Raw genomic sequence first — 17,715 nt, forward strand, 5'->3', positions numbered from 1 at the left:
AAATCCAAGGGGGAGGGGCAAGTGATGCTCTGCTGCAGGTCTGTTCAACGGAACCGGGCTAACTACCCACAGGATTAAGCTAGTTAGCAACTGTACGATGCGTTCACCAGAAGCAGAGGATGGAATAGCAGCATCCCGGTGTCCCCGATTCACAGTCCGGACTGTCGCTTTCGGGATGCTTTCTCTGCGGTTGTAACCATTCGCTTCATCCATGCGCCCCCCCGCGCTGCTGTGGGGAGTTTGAGCTCTGAGTGGCGGGCAAGCTGAGTCCCCAACACGGCGGAAACCCTGGTACGGTGCTGATGTTGTTAGCATGCATACAAGCTAATGTTAGACAGACGTTAGACGCGTTAAACGTTTTGTTCCCGTCTTTATCGCAATTTAATGTTGTATACTAAGGTTAATAATGCATGAATAAATGAAATTAGCTTGCACAGCAGCTAATAACGTATCTATATAATGGAATTACGACATTTGGAGGTAAATAAAAGCTTAAAGCTTTGGGGTTGCACGTGAAAAGCGCGTTTATAGTTAAGCTAATGTAGTTTTTTATTAAACATGAATCGTTTGAGTTTAACTTTACATGTTAGTTTTTTTTTTTCTTTTTTCCATTGTTGTTAGAAACCATCCACTATTTAGCCAGGGGACAATGATATAAACTTATGGTAATAATGTGTCTCAGCAGAGGAGCAGCATGGTGGTCCCGCACAGTTCCGCTGTAGTTCCTGAGCCAATCGGCAGCCCCACGGAGAGCCCCGACCCCCTGTGTGAGGAAGCCGGGGACAGGGGTCAGGAGCTGGCCGGGGTGGAGCTGGAGGAGGTTCGAAAGCTGCAGGAGCTCGTTCGCAGGCTGGAGGTCCAAAACGAGACGCTGCGCAACAGGGGGGGCAGGACTGTTATCTCCAGAGGAGACAACAGCAACCTGAGCGCTGCTGACAATGTCAACAACAGGCTGACCTGTGATCAGCTCAGGCTGGACCACAGTGGAGAACCGGGGAGCTCCAGGGAGCTGTCCCCCCCTCAGGACAACAACAGCAGCAGTGGGGAGGACATGTCCCCCCTACCCATGCTCAACAGGTCAGGAGAAGATGATGAGGAGAGGGTGGGAGAGGAAGATCTCGATCAGTGCGGAGGATTTCTCACTCTGACATGTAGAAACACAGGAAAACAGCCTCCGAGACAAAGCCAGACCCCTGAGAGCCCCTCTCAGGAGAGCTACGAGTCAGAGACCCTCACAGAGAGTGACTCAGGTGTGGACCAGACTGCGCTGGACGAGGTGGATGTCCTAGATCTGGAAGATGAGAGTGGGGAGGTAGAGGACGAGGACAGTTGGTACGACCATGTTTTCCAGTTATGCCGAGGAGGCGCATTTAACGCTTCATTTCATCCTTTCTGCTTGTTTTTATATAAGCCAAATGAGTCATTTGTGCCTTTACATCTAATCACTGGGATGTGACGTGTGAAACTCCTCCACAGGGCAGTGACTACATAGCATTTGGATGTAAAAAACAAAAAAGTAAACCCTCAGTTTTCCTGCATGTGAAGCAGGTACCTCTCTATGAAAGGGTGAGGCTCGTCTTAAAAAAAAGTTGCAACCAAAAATCGTGATTAATCGATTATTGAAATAATCATCAACTAATTTAGTAATCAATTAATCATTAACTGGAGTACAGGACTGTAAAATATGCCTTCAGCTGACAGAGCAAAAAACCTAAAGCAGTAATTATACCAAGTTGTAAAAAACATTTTGCTTTTAGAATTAAAAAAGAAAATTACTTCTGTCAATATGCTCCATCCAGAACTCCTCAAGTGGAAAAATTTGACTTTCACCTGATTTAATAAAAAAAAAAAAAAAAAAGTTTTCTTTAAAGAACCTTTTGCAATCCGATTATAAATCAATTAATCGAAAAAATAAACTCATGGTATCTCAGTTTCAGGAAACAGAACTGCCCTATTTATTGCTTTTTTTTTTATATAGATTTGCTTATTATTATTTATTTCAGACCGTATTAACTCCCCAAAACCAAACACTAGATATGGAACTTTAACAAAACACTTTATCCACCAAAATCAATCACTAATCTGCATTTGAACATGTTGTATGTTGGTCACATAGAGCTGCCGACCAGACAGCTCAGCTTATTTTTTCCAGCTTCACATTATTAGCCATACCATGCGGGCTTTGTGAGGTTATCATAGCCAAAACGAGCAGTAATCCTCACTTGAAACATAATCTGATCAGATCTGCCGTATGGCTAATCTGCTTTGCGCTGGATTGAGCAGCATGTGATCAGAGGTGGGGCCCTCCAAGTGTGACAAGACGTGTTTTTGTTCTGTTTTCTTTCATTATTATTTTTTCATGATTTAATCAGGTACATAGTGCCTCAAGTTAAAGATATTTGGTTTTAGTTTAAGATAAAGTATAGAGCTAAAGAAGCCTAGCAGAGGCGTTCGTACACTTTAAACCTTCCCATGTTTTCTCCTGTTTGAAATACAAAAGTCATTATAGCGACACAGCCTGGCAGATAATGATAATGTTGGAACTAATGATTTAGCATTACATGTATGTAGATTCTTAGGGAAGTCATGTATAAATGTCAAATCATTCTGGGTTAAACATGTATATAAATGTCTTCTTTATCAGATGTCCCAAAATTAAGAAAATTTCTATTGAAAAAAAAAATCCTGTCTTAAAATCTGTGTTGCTGTTTTTTCCGTTATTAGTTATAAGTCAGCTGTATGCCTAAATTCGGCCAATCATATATCAACGGTCATCTGTCAATCAAATTTTTTCGATCATAGCATCTTGATTCATATGTCGCAGCTAATATACGCAACGTTTGAAATAAGAAATAGGAATCATTTCCTTTCCTATTGAGTTCCGTCCCAGTGTTCACGGGGATGGACGTCCAGTTCTGTTAGCTTCTGCAACGCTTTGCAAGGCAAGGGCTCAAACATGTACGGCTGTAAGCCTTATACACCAAACCAAGCTTCTGCCACCCTGGCGTCCCCTTCCACAACAGCTTCGTCCCTGCTTTCCTCCTATAATTAAAAAATGTATGATGGAGGAGACTCATCGACGACCTCCGACACAAAACTCTCCTCCTCTTGCATGTTTCCTCTGTCCATAGCGTTCCTTGACAGTGTTGTTTCTAAGTCACCAATTTAGTGCTACTTGGTCCCAATGGAATTTCCCATTGGGAACCTACTAGCACCAAGTTGCTAACTGGTTAGCATGCTGCTTCCTACAAACCGGCCACAACCAAACTTGCTTGCGAACCTTCCGCCACAACAACCCCGTCCCCTTGATAATTGACAAATCACATTCCCTTTATTCAATCGTGTAAAGTTGACTCGGGAGAATTCGGAAATGCAACGGTTGGAACAGCCGCTTCCCTAAGACTTTAAATATAAATAATTTTTAAATTTTCTGATGGGATAGAGAGTATCCAGATCCAAATATAAATTACTCTATTCCTCTTAATAAAGAAACGTGTTTAAATACAATATGTTTGAACTTCAATGAAAGAAACATTAATTGCACATTTTAAACTGTTTTGTACAGTGTTTGCTCAATTATTGCTCTGAGCAGGTTATTCTTTCAGCCAATGACATGTTAAAGAGTTTTTACAAAGTTGGTAGGCCATTATTTCATTAATCCCTTAATCACCATCAATCCAATAAATTGTTCCAAGCCTACCATTTAAAGTTTGGACTTTGACTGGGCCATTCTTTCCCTTGAAAGTGCTTTAATCTGTCTTGCAGCTCTGCTTCAGGCTGTATGTTTTGCATCATTGCATCCTCTGTCTTTTCCATCCTTTTAATTAACTGGTTTTATGCCAGGATTGCCCCGGCACTTCCAACCTGCTCCCCTGTTCCTGCTGAGGAAAACTGTCACCACAGCATAATGCTTCCAACACCATGTTTCCCCTAAATGCAGTAGCTACAGCGTGATGTGCAGGGTTAGTCTTATACCACACCCTGTACTTTGCATGTGGGGCTGAAGAGTTTAATACTGACCGGTGCTCCTTCTTCCACAATGTTGTTTTAGTTATTTTTATATGGCTCTTGGTTATTTTAGACAGGATTCTCTGTGGTTTCTTCCAATTTTTCATTCTTTTAAGGCATTAAAACTAAGAACAGATTTCTGGAGTAAAGACTTACATTAATTCCGTCGATAAATTGTGGATTTTAGTAGTTCTGCCAGATTAAACAAGAGCTGCTTCTCTGATTAATATAAGGTTTTTTGAGTGTTTTAACTCCACAAATGGTCCTCAGACATCATGTTTTATTATATAAGCCTTATGAATAGACCTGCTGATCATGAGGCAGCTGAGATTACTTTACTTCCTCCATGTTTACCTTGTGCAACATTTTAATCGCTGCAGACGCCCAGCACACCCTTTCAAAATACCTTTAGTATTTAATGTGGTTTTGTTTTGTCAGTAGCTTTTTACCTGGTGAGCAGTTTGAATGGATCCAAAACAATCAGAGTTTCTGTATAGGAAGCCTCTTCTCCCTCATCCCCATACCCCCACCTCCCCCCTACAAGCGCTCTGGCAGGGTGTGTGACCTGAATATTGCTCCCCTCATTGTTGCTCACTCTGCTGGGAAACGGGACCTTTTGTGTTTGCTTAATGGGAAGACGATTTGCAGTTGATTTCTACGGAACCTGTCTGTCCAGGCCCTGTTGTGTATCTTAGCTGAAAAGATCAGCACTTCAAAGCTCGCACAAACTTCACAGGCGTTTTTGTTAGACACCACAGAAGAAATGCCAACAGCAAGCCACAGAAATCTATAGCTGATATGTCCTGAATAGATGTTTCTCTCATTCTGTTTATTAACCTACTAACCCAGACAGCAAATAAAAAAATGACTCTGAATGTAAAAGAAGTGCATCTAGTTTTTTTTTATTTGATACTTTTGTTTTTTGCTGTTTTATTTTGTTTTTAATGTTTTTTAATTACATGTGTCTGTGTAAGTCAGATGCTCTTATTTCTCCAGTTTAACCCTTTCCTCTCTGTCCCTTCTCTCCCTCAGGTTGTATGTTTCTCCCAGAAAGCAAGTGGCAGAGCAAGGTCCAGACTCGCCGCTGAAGTGGTGTCGGCAGGCCCTCGACCATCGCAGCCCGGAGACGGAAATGGCTTGTCGGACACTGATAAATCGTTTGGACCAGAGTACGTCTCTTACAAAAGAAAAAAAAGCATCATGTTTTTGTTGCGTTGAAACTGAGGCACAAAAAAAAACAAAGAAATTTAAACCTGAATATTTGCAATGAGAGGATTTTGTTCCTTTATTGCTGCAAGCAAAGTCTGCAATTTTGTCAATGAAAAAAAAAATAGAAAAACATTTCTATCAAAAAAAAAGATTTTGAAAGAAATTTGATGTTTTCTCAGATTTTATTATTTCAAGTTCCCATTTTTATTTTTTATATAATATATATATATATATATATATATATATATATATATATATATATATATATATATATATATTTTAAAACTGTATTTGTTTATTTTTTATATACTTTTTTTCTTCAAGTTTTTTTGTCTGGTTGAAATTGAGTTAAAATCTACAACACATAAAAAAGAATTGAATGAAACAAAATCTTAGAAAACAGCAAATTTACTCCCTTTATTATTAGAATTTTCCCCCCAAATTTTCATTTCTATACTGCTTTTTGTTTTTATTTTCATTTACAAAATGTGTCCCTTGCTGCCAACAATAGAATTCACTCCATAGATTGGCTTTTTCTTCCTGTCTTGTTCTCTTACTTACAGTTTTCCGCTCCGTTGCGGCTTCACTGAACGCTTTAAGTTCTGTGACAAAGCCTGAATAGTGGGATTCAGAGTGGATGCTAGAAAGTTTGCATCTGATCCAACAGGATGCATTCATTTTTAATCATGCGCTCAGTTTCGACTCGGTGGCTGCTGTAAAACCTGAACAACAAAGCTATTCACACCACAGCAGAACAATCACATACAGTCATGGGTCAGATTGGATTACCTTCCCCCATTCCCAGGGCTGCTACCCTTTTAAAACATCAACCTGAAGGCAAAGAGCAAGACTTGATAATTTAAACATGCTGAATAATTTGTGATGTGTTAATCCAGTACTACTAGCTTCCTTTGTAGACTGTTCATCTCTGTCCTGTCCTCTGCAGCGTCTCGATGGAGAAACGTGTACTGCAGCCCGTCAGAGGCAGGCTCGGCCAGCTCTGGCCTGATCTCTCCTGGGTACCAAAAATCAACTAACAAATCCGTACTAACCTGTGGCGGCTCAGGTATGGCATGACATTAACACACTGCTTCACCAGTGGGAATGATGTAACAGCGTTCTCTGAAATAAAAGTGGTTGCCAGTTTGATTAAAACTGTCCACGGTGTCAACTTTTGAGAAGCTAAACTTTGTTTTTTTGCACGTTGACCCACTTTACTTTGTGCTTGCCTGCACTGGAAACTAATTTTCAAAATCTTTTGCATATTTTCCAGACTGATTTTCTTGTTTCTGCCTGGTAACTGTTTATCTTCTGATACTGCAGACAACTAGTCAAATAAGGACATCCTTAAAGTTGCTCTGGTAATCAGTAACCTATTGCATGGCAAGCGACTTAAGCAATCATCTTATGTTTGCATCCCAGATTAGGAACATCAGTTTTACGATTACTGAAATGTTTTTTATAGACAGACATTAAAATGAGTGAGAAAACAAACAAAGAAAACCGATATTGTCTTTGAAAATATGTTGTTTTCCTAACAGGGTAAAGAAAATGGTTGAATGTTCTTATATTTCTAGACTTTTTTTTAAATATCTTTAGGCTGGATGTTTCTCACCTTCCCATTTTTGCATCAACTTGAACATGTGATCCTGTTTAATAGGGGATCTTTTATGCAACATGTTTTGTTTTTATCCAAATCTTATTTGTTTATCAGCCAGGGAGCCCCATGAGTGCTTTAATCTTTCTAGACTAAAGCTGCTGTGGAAAACAGTAGTAAAGGTCAAAAAATGGTGCAGAGGTTTAGTTCATAGCAGCTTAGAGGGTATTTTTGCACTTTGCACACTTTGGCGCATTGCAATGGCCCATCTTAGTTTATGTATATAAAACTTTCAGAGTAGAGGTCCTTTAGTTCTAAAATTAAATGATTCTGAAAAGTAGGGCTGAACAGTTTTGCAAAAAATTATGATTAAAAATTGTGATTTTTTTTTTTTATACTAAGGCAATTTTATTTCTATTTTTCTTTGCACTAACCAAAAGCACGTGTGTAACTTCAGGGTTTCAGTTTTTCGTGACCATTAAAGCTTGCTTGTCCACAGTCCATTGTTGCAGGACTTTAATGCTACTTTTGTTTGGGAAATGTGGTAACTTCTACTCGCATGCATGGATCTGCATGCTAGCCGAATATTTTTCTTTCCTTTTTTGTGGCAACAAGCCCCCATTAAACCTATTACTACCACCTTAATTGCTGTAGTTGTTAAATGTAAAATGCGATCTTGTTAAATGTAACATTGCCAAAGTTGAGACCCTCTGCAGTAATGTAATGCAAAAATGTATTTTTTTTAAACTGTAATTAATTTATAGAATAGAAAATCCCTTTATTTTCCCACAATGGGGAAATTCAGGTGTTTACGGCAACAAAAAGATTATAGGAAAAAAAAGCAGATGTAATTAATTGCTCAGCCTTACTGAAAACCATATTTCCATTTTCTTCCATTTCATAATTTCGTTTAGGACCATTACATACAATCTGACCAAACTACATCCTAGTTTGTTGTTTTAACAGGACAATAACGGAATATTTTTCAAGGTACTGTAAACACTGTAGCTGTAACCTGTTGTTTTGCTTGTTATTATTATTGTTGCACTCATACCAGTATTATGCAGGGCCAGATCCAGTACTAAAATGCTGCTATCGGTATTACAGACAAATAGGGCACTGATACCATTTTGAGAGCCAAAAGTTTATTCAACTATTGTCACCCATTCCAGGTAGGCAATAAAAAGTTCAACTAGATTCACTTTATATTAGTCTTTTTCCTGCTTCACAAAGGAATGCAGCAGCTTGACAAAGACATGATGGCAATTATTTTACATCTAAGTAGTATGCAGTTCTTCATATATACACACACACACATCAATTTCAAACAGATCGTATCGATATCGGCCGATACTGTACAATCAGGTATCGGGTATTGGTATCGGGGCCAAAAAAATGGCATCGGCACAACTCTAGTTATCATTGTTAGTATGTTAGCAGCTCATTGTATCATCCTGAAAGGGTTAGATTAGATTAGATGAGCTTTATTGATCTCACAGTGGAGAAATTCACTGGTCACATATTGGCATAGTAATTAAAGAAGAAGGTGCTAACAAGGAGGAAAAAGGTGCATTAAGAATAAACAATATATATATATAGTATATCAAGGTATATACAGTATATCAAGATAAATAAGGGTTAAGGTGCAAGTGTACATGTATCGCACACAATGAAAAACAAAATAAAAATAAGAAAAAATTAAAATCTCAAAGTGCCTGAAAATGATTCTTCATTAAACTGAAGAAGAACAGCTTAAATCAGTGCATTAATAGAATTCTTCACTCCGTTATCATGGGGTACATTTTTTTCATGTATCCAACGTTTCATCAGTAAAGACTCTTTTAGTTTCACACCAACTTCCTGCTTCTTCTCTGTTGTGAAAATCATCCTGTGATGTTTTTTTTTGTTTTTTTCTTTTGCAAGATTGTGCGCAGGATGTGTTCAGGATAACAAAGTTTAGTGAAACATTGTTTGCTTCTTTGTTGCTGAGTGCTTTATTTATTGCTTTCCTTGATATGAGAAGCTCTCAGTAGCTATCATGGTTTTACTGTTTAACTCGTGTAATTAGTATCACTCCCTTTTATTTCAGGTGTCCCAAACATGCATTCAGCCCTGAGCTCCCAGTCCTCCATAGACAGCGAGCTCAGTACCTCAGATGACTCCATTTCTATGGGCTACAAGCTACAGGATCTCACCGACGTGCAGATCATGGCGCGTCTACAGGAAGAGAGTAAGTCTGGTAAACAGAATTTGTTCTTCAGTTTTTTTTTCTTGCTTGACTGCCTTATCCTTTTTCTGCTGACAGGTCTTAGGCAGGATTATGCTTCCAGCTCAGCTTCTGCGTCCCGCCGCAGCTCCACAACGTCTCTGCAGTCCCTGCGCCGTGGCGGTACGTACAGCGACCAGGAGTTTGACACATACAGCCTGGAGGACGAAGAGGACGAACTCTCGTCGGCTCCTCAGCGCCGCCATCGCTTCACACCATCGCCGCTGGGCTCCCCTCGCTGCCTCTCTCCTTCCACCTCCAACCACGGGCAGGAGTACGGTAGCCGACTCGGGGCGCCACGAGCAAGAACGCCCAGACGCTCTCTGCAGGGTCCCAGCGCAGAGCTGCTCAAATTTGCTAAAAGTGAAGGTAGGCTTTGGGGGCCCAGAATATTCCTGGGAAGGTTTCTGTAGGTGGGAGGATGTTTATTCAGCTGTTAAATACCTTGTGTGTGGTTGCAGAGGAGTTGAGACACAGCATGCCTAACCTGGCTCCCCGTACCAGCCTACGTTCCCTGGAAGCGGTCAGGAACAGCCGCAGCATGGAGGCTAACCTCCAGAGCTCTGGCAACCGCATGTCCCATCTGACCCGCTCCCCCTCCACAGGTAACCCTGCCCTCTTACCCCATCCCCTCGCTCCAAACAGGACCTTTCCTGATAGGTGCATGGCCATGAGAATGCGAAAAATCCTCAGGAAGAATGACTGCATCCTATTTTTTTATGAATTTTTAATAACTTTCTATCAATATGTGGATGCTTCCAGGAATAATTCAAGATAAAAAAAGACTTCCCAGTTAGATGGGCAGTGCAAAATACAAAGCTTGTAATAAAGCTTTAGCATCACACATCCTGCAAAAGAACCTCTGTGCATGCTCACATTGCAGTATGGATGCTAAGATAAGCAGCCCTCATTATGCTTAATGATGGTGCCATCACTTTTACCTGAAAAGACTGTTATACCACTGAAACATACTTCTTTTTTTCTGACAAAATAGGATCTGTTCTTATTGTAACATTGACAAAAATAGATTTTATTTACTGCCTGTATTGACATGCATGACTCAGCCACGACCAGATTCAGTTGCATAAGCATCTCTGATGCTTCCATCCTCCTTTCTCTGACTTTTTTTTTATTATTATTATTTCGCTAATCCAGAATTGCCCTAAGCTTCTTAAGCTTGTGTACAACTCCCATATATGACACAAGAGTCGCACTAAGAGGGCCCTTCAACAGTATTCAAACTGTTTAAATGAAAAAAAACAAAACACAAACCTCATTGCATGGGGTTTTAATGACGTAGCCAACATGAGATGGGTTTGTGAGAAATGGAAATTAAAATAATAAATGGTTTGGTTGGATTTTCTTTGTTTTTTTTCATGTAATCAAGAGTTAAACTATTGGCATAAATTGGGAACTGTTTAATTCTTGATTCATGTCCAAAGATAGCAGTGATATTCTGATGGGAAAACTAGTATCAAACTGAGAAGATGACTTTGACTGTGGAGGAGCTGCAGAGACCCTCCGCTCAGGTCCATGAAGGAGAAATAGCATTTCGCAGATCAAGCCTTTTTAAAAAGGACCCAGGAATGAACCAATTGTTAAAAGGAAAGCACTCATATTTGATATCATGTCATGTAACGTGTAAAGGAAAATGTGGAAGACTGGACTCTGGTGAGACAAAACATAATATCCTTTTGTTTTATGTGATTCAGGAACATGAAATTAGCCACATGCTCAGTCTGAGACACGATGGTGGCGGCATCATGATGGGCATGTTGCCACTGAATAGGAAAAACAGATACTTGACCATGAGATGTTGGATCAGTTGCTAACAGTAAGACTAAGATTCCAAAGAAAACATGAAGCTTGATGTTGTAACACGCCAGTATAGAAAGGTTCAAATAGATGGGGGTTTTTTTTAGGATTGTTCCATCTCTGTCTATGCAAGCCCATTTCTGCCCCTAGAAAGTAGATAAAGGCACACGGTATTTCGCAATTAAGAGTATTAAAGTCAGGTATCACATATCAATGACTTTAAATCTCATAGTTCTGACTTTGCAAGTCAAAATAACGACTTCCTGGTTCATAATTATAACTGTATTCAATTAATATGCCTTTGAAAAAATTATTCTCACTTTGAAATCATAAGGGATAGTAGGGGGGGGGGGGGGGTGTGACGGCCTATTGGTTATGGTATTGTGCTTGAAATTCAGAGGTTCTGAGTTCAAGCCCCACTTCCACAGACTGCCACCCTGGGTCCCTGAGCGAAGACCCCAACAACCCCACACTGCTCCCCGGGCGCTGCACAATGGCAGCCGACTGCTCAACAAGGAGATGTGTTAAATACAGAGAGTTAATTTCAATGAATGACAATAAAAGCTGAAGAAAAAACAAAAAAACATTTAAAATGTCTAAGTTCATCATTATTATTCTGAAAGTCAAAATTATGACATCTGAGCTCATAATTTAAACTTTAAATCACATTATGCCCAGGGTTTCCACGGGTCCTTAAAAAGTCTTAAAAGGCATTGAATTCTTCAAAATAAAACTAAAGCCTTAATTGGTATTAAAGTGTCTTAAATCAGTCTTTCGTAGGTCTTAATTTTTAAAACATCATAAATAGGATTATTTTTATTATAATTTATTTTTGTAATCTAAAAAAAACATTAAAATTGAGCTTTTTCTTTTTTATAAAAAAAAAAATATTGGCTCGCCATTATTGGTTCCGTCCCTATAGCGGAACCAATAAAAGCGTTGTTGCGGCCGGGACATTTGGGAGATGCACCATTAACTTTTTGTCTGGAAAATATGAGCAAGTGTAAATGTAACCAAAATTGTCTCCAGCCAAGAGTTTTCTCCATGGCTAAAACCAGGGGACATATATGAGGCACAGTGGATTTTGTGCAAGAAGTTATTCAAGCTCGGAACGATGGGAATTAAGGCAGTGGAGTCGCACATGCGAAGCACGAAACACAAAGCGTCAAAATCGAGTTACAGAGAAACAGCCAGTATTTCTCGGTTTTGTTCCACCCTTGTCTCTGCAACGCCTCCACTTATCACCAAATCAAACATACTAAGAAAACAATACAAAGAAAAGACTTAACACTGGTTATGTTGTGGCTTTAAAATTGATTTGTTTTGTTCCCTGCTAAAACAAAGTTTATGAATTCAATTAAATAATTGTTCAAATATATCTGTCATTTGTGTGTTTTAGCTTTCTTTCTGTATGGGAAGTTTTTCAAAATTTGAAACATTAGTGCAGTTTTTTCTTGTTTCTTGTGAATTTGGTCTTGAATTTTTATTTCAAGTGGCATTAAAAAGTCTTAACAAGTCTTGAATTTAACTTGCCTTATGCTGTAGGAACCCTGATGCCTTAAAATTCAAAACTATAACTTTAGAAATGATGACTATGAAACTTACAATTATAACTTTAAACTTTTTAATAATTAACTTGAAAGTCATATTTATCACTCAAATCTCATCAATATCACATTCCTTGTGTTAGTTTATTACTTTCAAGTCTCAGAAATGGGCTTCCATGCCTCTCTCCCCAGTTTCCCTATAATCAAAAGAAACTGAATGTATTTCCTGAAAATGTTAATCTTTTTCCTCACTTTGCTGTTTTAGGTATGGCCTGCAGTCGCTTGCGGAACAATGGTCAGTCTCCGCTCACGTTGCGAACTCCTGTCAAAGCCGTGAACCCGGTAGGCTCCATGCCAGCTGGTCGCCAGTCTTCCAGAGGTCTCCCAGTTATCCAGTCGCATCCTACGACAGTTGGTCGCAGGGTGCAGTCTTCGGGCTCTGTGAACGGAGGTGGCTACGTACCTGGGAGGGCCTCCGTCGGGGGAGGAAGGCCTGCGTCGGAGCGTGGTCAGGCTGCCTCATCTGCCGGCACAAGAAGCAAACTCTCACAGCCTTCCAGGAGGTCAGTGGCTGTAAGGGAATGGGTTAAAATACGATGGAGGATTAGCATATGGAATCTAACCGTTCTTTTTATTTGACAGGTATTTAGGCATGACTAAAATCTCAGATGAATCCTGGAAAGATGGCTGCTACTGAGTTCCCCCTGAAACACTGACCTGACCTCCCCGTATATGAAGAAACTCAACCACTGTGTCCCTAAGAGTGTCACAGAACCTCTCAGTCCCTTTTTTCAGGCTGGATCCCTGGGCTGCACTGGAGTCCTTGTTAATCTCCTCCCTTTGCATGATACATTGTCAACCCACACAAGGAGAGGATGTGTAGGAAGACGTGGAGCTGCACAGGCACACTATGTTAGTTACGTGGACCAACTCTGGATTTCCTAAAAATATATATATAAATATAGATACACATGTTTGTCTCAATTAAACATATTTTTCTATGGTGATTTTGAGAAGCTGTTGGTATTTTAGGGGTCATTTTTCTGCACTGTTGCTGTAATTGATATGAAGGCAAAAAAAAAAAATGAAGATTTTGCTGGTTTGTACATTTGAATACCTAGATGGAAATTTAAAGCATTGCATGCTGGGTTTTGTTGTTTTCCCCTTGCTCCATAAGCCTTTTCTCATCGTCGTCTTAACTGCTGTGTGACAAATCTTCCACGTTTCCCAATGCTGATCTGTGGAGACTAAATGTTTGAGTGAAACATTGTGAATTGTGTAGTGTTTGTGTTCTGTTACATGCCTACACACAGCAGCGCAACTCTTGTAAACCACACTGCCCTTATTAATTATTCCTGAAAAGAAGTACAGTTTGTGCCAAGGTGCGTAACGGCTGCGACTCTTCTCTTAAGAACTCTAAAAAGCTGAAGGTACTGAACATGTCGTCACAGGGATCTTTGCGGCATATCTGAAGGTGGAATAAAGGCCTCTGATTTTTTTGTGAAAACACTGCATTCGAGAAAACGATTATGCACAGAGGCCTTGTGCCTTATTCAGCTATGCACCTTCATGAAGAGTGCCTCTGAAATTCAGGAGCTGTGATTTAAAAAAAGATGACAATAAAATCTACCCTGAAGCTGTGAGTGACTCATTGGTTATTTTTGGGCGTTACCTGCTTCTTATTTACACTTTACAGTCTATGAATACATGTTATCATTAGTATAAACAAAAGTGTAACGATCTCAATATATCAAATCAATGTGTACAAATGCACTTTTAAGATTGTACAACAGAAATAGCTAGAAGTTGTTTTTGTTTTTAGTTCAAAGTAAAAAGTGGAATATAAATTTTGTCTTCTAGAATTTTATTTGGATAAACTAAAATTTTAACATAAATATCACATCTGGAGATTATTATTTAATCGTTTTCTTTCATTATATCTTTTTGTCCACTCCAGGAAGCTTTTCTGCTGCATTTAAGCTTTTCTTTCAGTGAGCTGTGGGCTGCTACACTGCACTGCTTTTGGAGCATTCCTGGGCCGAAGTTCTTCCTCACCCGGAGTAACAGTTATAGGATTAAAACCAGGGAACTGGTAGACTTCCAGGCAAAGGACACAAGTGCCCACCTTTAATCATTAGGTCACCACTTCTCTAATTTAGAAATGTATTTCTCCTAAATTATGTTTTTTTAATCTAGAACTGTCCAAAAAGCAGAAGGAAATCCAAAGGAAAAAAAAAAAAGCAGTAGGTCCCCAAAGGTTTGTCAGATTTTTGTCTCACATGCAGTTTTTTAAGCTCTACTGAAAAATGTTCAGTACTTTGAACATTTATTTTGTTCTCTGTTAGTCACTGCAAAAGTAATTTGCCCCTATCTAGACTTAGACAACTTTTATTGTAATTTTCTACACACAGAGAGCAAGGTATTAATTTGGAAGACATGTTTTAATACAACATTAATCCTCACCGCTGTATTTTATTTAGTTGAATTTACCAGTTACCACTGAAGTAACACGAGGTTGTCATATCTGTATCGTAGGCTAAACACTTACTCATTTTTATTCAAATGGAAATGCCATCACAGATAGATTTAGAGTGGTGTGATGCATAAATATAATCCAATAATTAGTCGTATTCTGAGGTTAAGATAACATTGATCACTTTCAGATGTTATTTTTTCTCTCAGAGATCACTGAAATGAAATACAGAATAAAATATCCTTTATCGCTCCTTGGAGGATAAGTACCAGCTGTAACTAGTTACAAACATATGGTAACATGTAGATTCGCCGAAAGGTAGAATATACAAACAAACAAAAAAGTAGATAAACAGATTTAGAAGGTTGTTTTATATGGCTAAACCTATGAAATGGACAAATTAGTTACAAAATCGCAAACTGCCCCAATCTATCAATTATGGAGAACTATGGCATTACATCTATTTTAACACAAACATTTTGATGAAAAAAAAAATGATTTCCTACAAGGGAACTTGAGTTCTCGTGAATTGTAGTAGGTGGACGAGCCTCCAAATTGTGTTTTGGTCATATACAGCTTAGGACTGCATCTGAATTCCTTAGTTATACAAACTCTACTGTTTGCATCCTATAGATAGGTGATCCTCCAACAAAAATCTAATTTGATTTATGTTTTTCAGGAAATCTAACACATATTTTAGAAATATTTAGATTTGATCAACTTCATTGCAAAGTTTGGAAAAATTAAGTGGTAGTTGTAATAAAATTACATAAATATTATTCATACATATTATACAAAGTGATGGAAATTACTGTAAGGAATAAAACAATGTTTAGCAATTCTTTATAATCTCATTAAATATAAGCATGCTAATCTGTGTTTTAGAGGAAGCACCCAAAATACACAATCTAAAGGAGTATTTTTTTTTTTTATCAACTCTACATTCATAGGACCTTATTTTCGTTTTAATCCTGTTATCTTGCCATTAGAGTCCCTGTCACATGACAACTGAAAGGTTAAAAAGAAAGTTAAAAATTACATGTTGTGGTGGGAATGACAGTGATCCCTAGGGAAAGGTTTTCTTTTTATGAAAAATAAATAAAATATTGATATATGTGTCAAGCAGATTATATATATTTTTTAAACAAAACAGTTAATTTCTGTTCCATTTGTCAATAAATTTTCTTTTAAATCAAATTTAAATTCAGTCATATGAATCTGCCAGAGGGACAAAGGACATATCCCAAAAATAGTTAATTTAAAATCAAAATGTATATTATATCTTATAAAATACTGTGACATGTAAAGCTATTTTTTCCTCGTTTTTTGAGTGTGTAGATAGAGTGAGCCCTGGGGTTTAGTGTTCTTTTTGGGTGGGGGGTGTTGGGAGGGAATTCACCTTGCTCTGTTTTGTTTTTTTGTTTTTAGTCTATTTTGCTTTATTTTTCATGTTTCAGCGTGTGTGTATGTTTGTTTTTGTATGTCTAACAGAAAATTCTAATAAAAATATCTTTGAAAAAAAAAAAAAATAATGTATATTATATAAATAGTAATGCATCTATTTTGCATCTAATTTTTTGTAAGTTTGTCTTTGGGTCTAGTAAGTGCAGCATTAATTTAAAAAAGTGTTTTTGTTTTTATTTCTGCCTGGGACACAACTTGGAGAACCGCCAAGCTGCAGAAATGTACGGAAGAGGATTAGGGCCACTGAAAAAACAAGAAAAAGTTAACTGATTTTAAAATTTTATTTCAGTTATTATGAGAAAAACGTCAGAATTCTGACGTTTTTCTCATAATTCTGACTTTTTTTCCCCCTCAGAATTCTGACTTTATTATCAAAATTCTGAGTATATTCTCATAATTCTGACCGAAGTCTGACAGCTAACAAACATGTTAGCATCAAGCCGTAGCCATGTCTGTTTCAGAGACTAAACTAGCTCTCTTGTTTTATCACCTTCTGCTCTTCCATTAATCAAATAGCATCACCAGGGACCCCTCGGGCATGTAAAAAGTTGCCTAATTGCGTCATTTTCCACCTCATCTCTTCCTGTATGGTGCCCATCTACATTAAGATCCAAAATTCTAAGAATAGTGTCAGAATTCTGTAGGAAAAAAAATCTGATTTTGGATCTTAATGTAGATTGGCACCAAGAAGGAAGAGATGAGGTCAAAAATTATGCATTTAGGAAACTTTTTAAGTGACTGGGGGGTCTATTTGATTAATTCTGAGAAAAAAGAATTGTGAGGAAAAAAGTCAGAATTCTTAGATTAAAGTCAGAATTCTGAGATTAAAGTCAGAATTCTGAGATTAAAGTCAGAATTGTGAGAAAAAAGTCAGAATTATGAGAAAAAAGTCAGAATTATGAGAAAAAAAGTCAGAATTGTGAGAAAAAAAGTCAGAATTATGAGAAAAAAGTCAGAATTCTGAGATTAAAGTCAGAATTATGAGGAAAAAGTCAGAATTGTGAGATTAAAGTCAGAATTGTGAGAAAAAAGTCAGAATTATGAGACAAAAAGTCAGAATTGTGAGAAATAAAACTCAGAATTCTGAGATTAATGTCAGAATTATGAGGAAAAAGTCAGAATTGTGAGATTAAAGTCAGAATTGTGAGAAAAAAGTCAGAATTATGAGAAAAAAGTCAGAATTATGAGAAAAAAAAGTCAGAATTGTGAGAAATAAAACTCAGAATTCTGAGATTAAAGTCAGAATTATGAAGAAAAAGTCAGAATTGTGAGATTAAAGTCAAAATTCTGACTTTTTCCCTATATTAAACTGAAATAAAATGTAAAAATCAGTCAA

General features: G+C 38.0%; 1 protein-coding gene across 3 annotated transcripts; it reads left to right on the top strand.

Annotated features, from left to right (window-relative positions):
• zgc:66447 (SLAIN motif-containing protein-like) lies at nucleotides 1–14,085 on the top strand. Of its 3 annotated transcripts, none has more exons than XM_038299132.1 (9): nucleotides 1–291; nucleotides 683–1,332; nucleotides 5,041–5,177; nucleotides 6,164–6,283; nucleotides 8,904–9,044; nucleotides 9,120–9,449; nucleotides 9,542–9,685; nucleotides 12,708–13,005; nucleotides 13,085–14,085. In XM_038299132.1, the coding sequence occupies exons 2-9, from the start codon at nucleotides 695–697 to the stop codon at nucleotides 13,137–13,139; spliced, it is 1,863 nt and encodes a 620-aa protein (XP_038155060.1). In that variant the 5' UTR covers nucleotides 1–291; nucleotides 683–694; the 3' UTR covers nucleotides 13,140–14,085. The 3 variants fall into 3 exon arrangements, with proteins under 3 accessions (XP_038155060.1, XP_038155061.1, XP_038155062.1); XM_038299133.1 differs by having other exon boundaries at nucleotides 686–1,332; XM_038299134.1 differs by lacking the exon at nucleotides 6,164–6,283 and having other exon boundaries at nucleotides 2–291.
• The last annotated feature ends 3,630 nt before the right edge of the window (nucleotides 14,086–17,715 follow it).

Source organism: Cyprinodon tularosa, unplaced genomic scaffold (genome assembly GCF_016077235.1).
Source record: "Cyprinodon tularosa strain WSP-4 unplaced genomic scaffold, ASM1607723v1 ctg42, whole genome shotgun sequence".
In the NCBI taxonomy this organism is placed as follows: Eukaryota; Metazoa; Chordata; class Actinopteri; order Cyprinodontiformes; family Cyprinodontidae; genus Cyprinodon; species Cyprinodon tularosa.

Excerpts from the sequence above, each read along its gene's own strand:
- zgc:66447 (XM_038299132.1), top strand. The coding sequence starts at position 695 with ATGGTGGTCCCGCACAGTTCCGCTGTAGTTCCTGAGCCAATCGGCAGC. Across the intron at positions 6,284-8,903 it reads ACTAACCTGTGGCGGCTCAG|GTGTCCCAAACATGCATTCA; the intron begins GTATGGCATGAC and ends CTTTTATTTCAG. Across the intron at positions 9,045-9,119 it reads GGCGCGTCTACAGGAAGAGA|GTCTTAGGCAGGATTATGCT; the intron begins GTAAGTCTGGTA and ends TTCTGCTGACAG.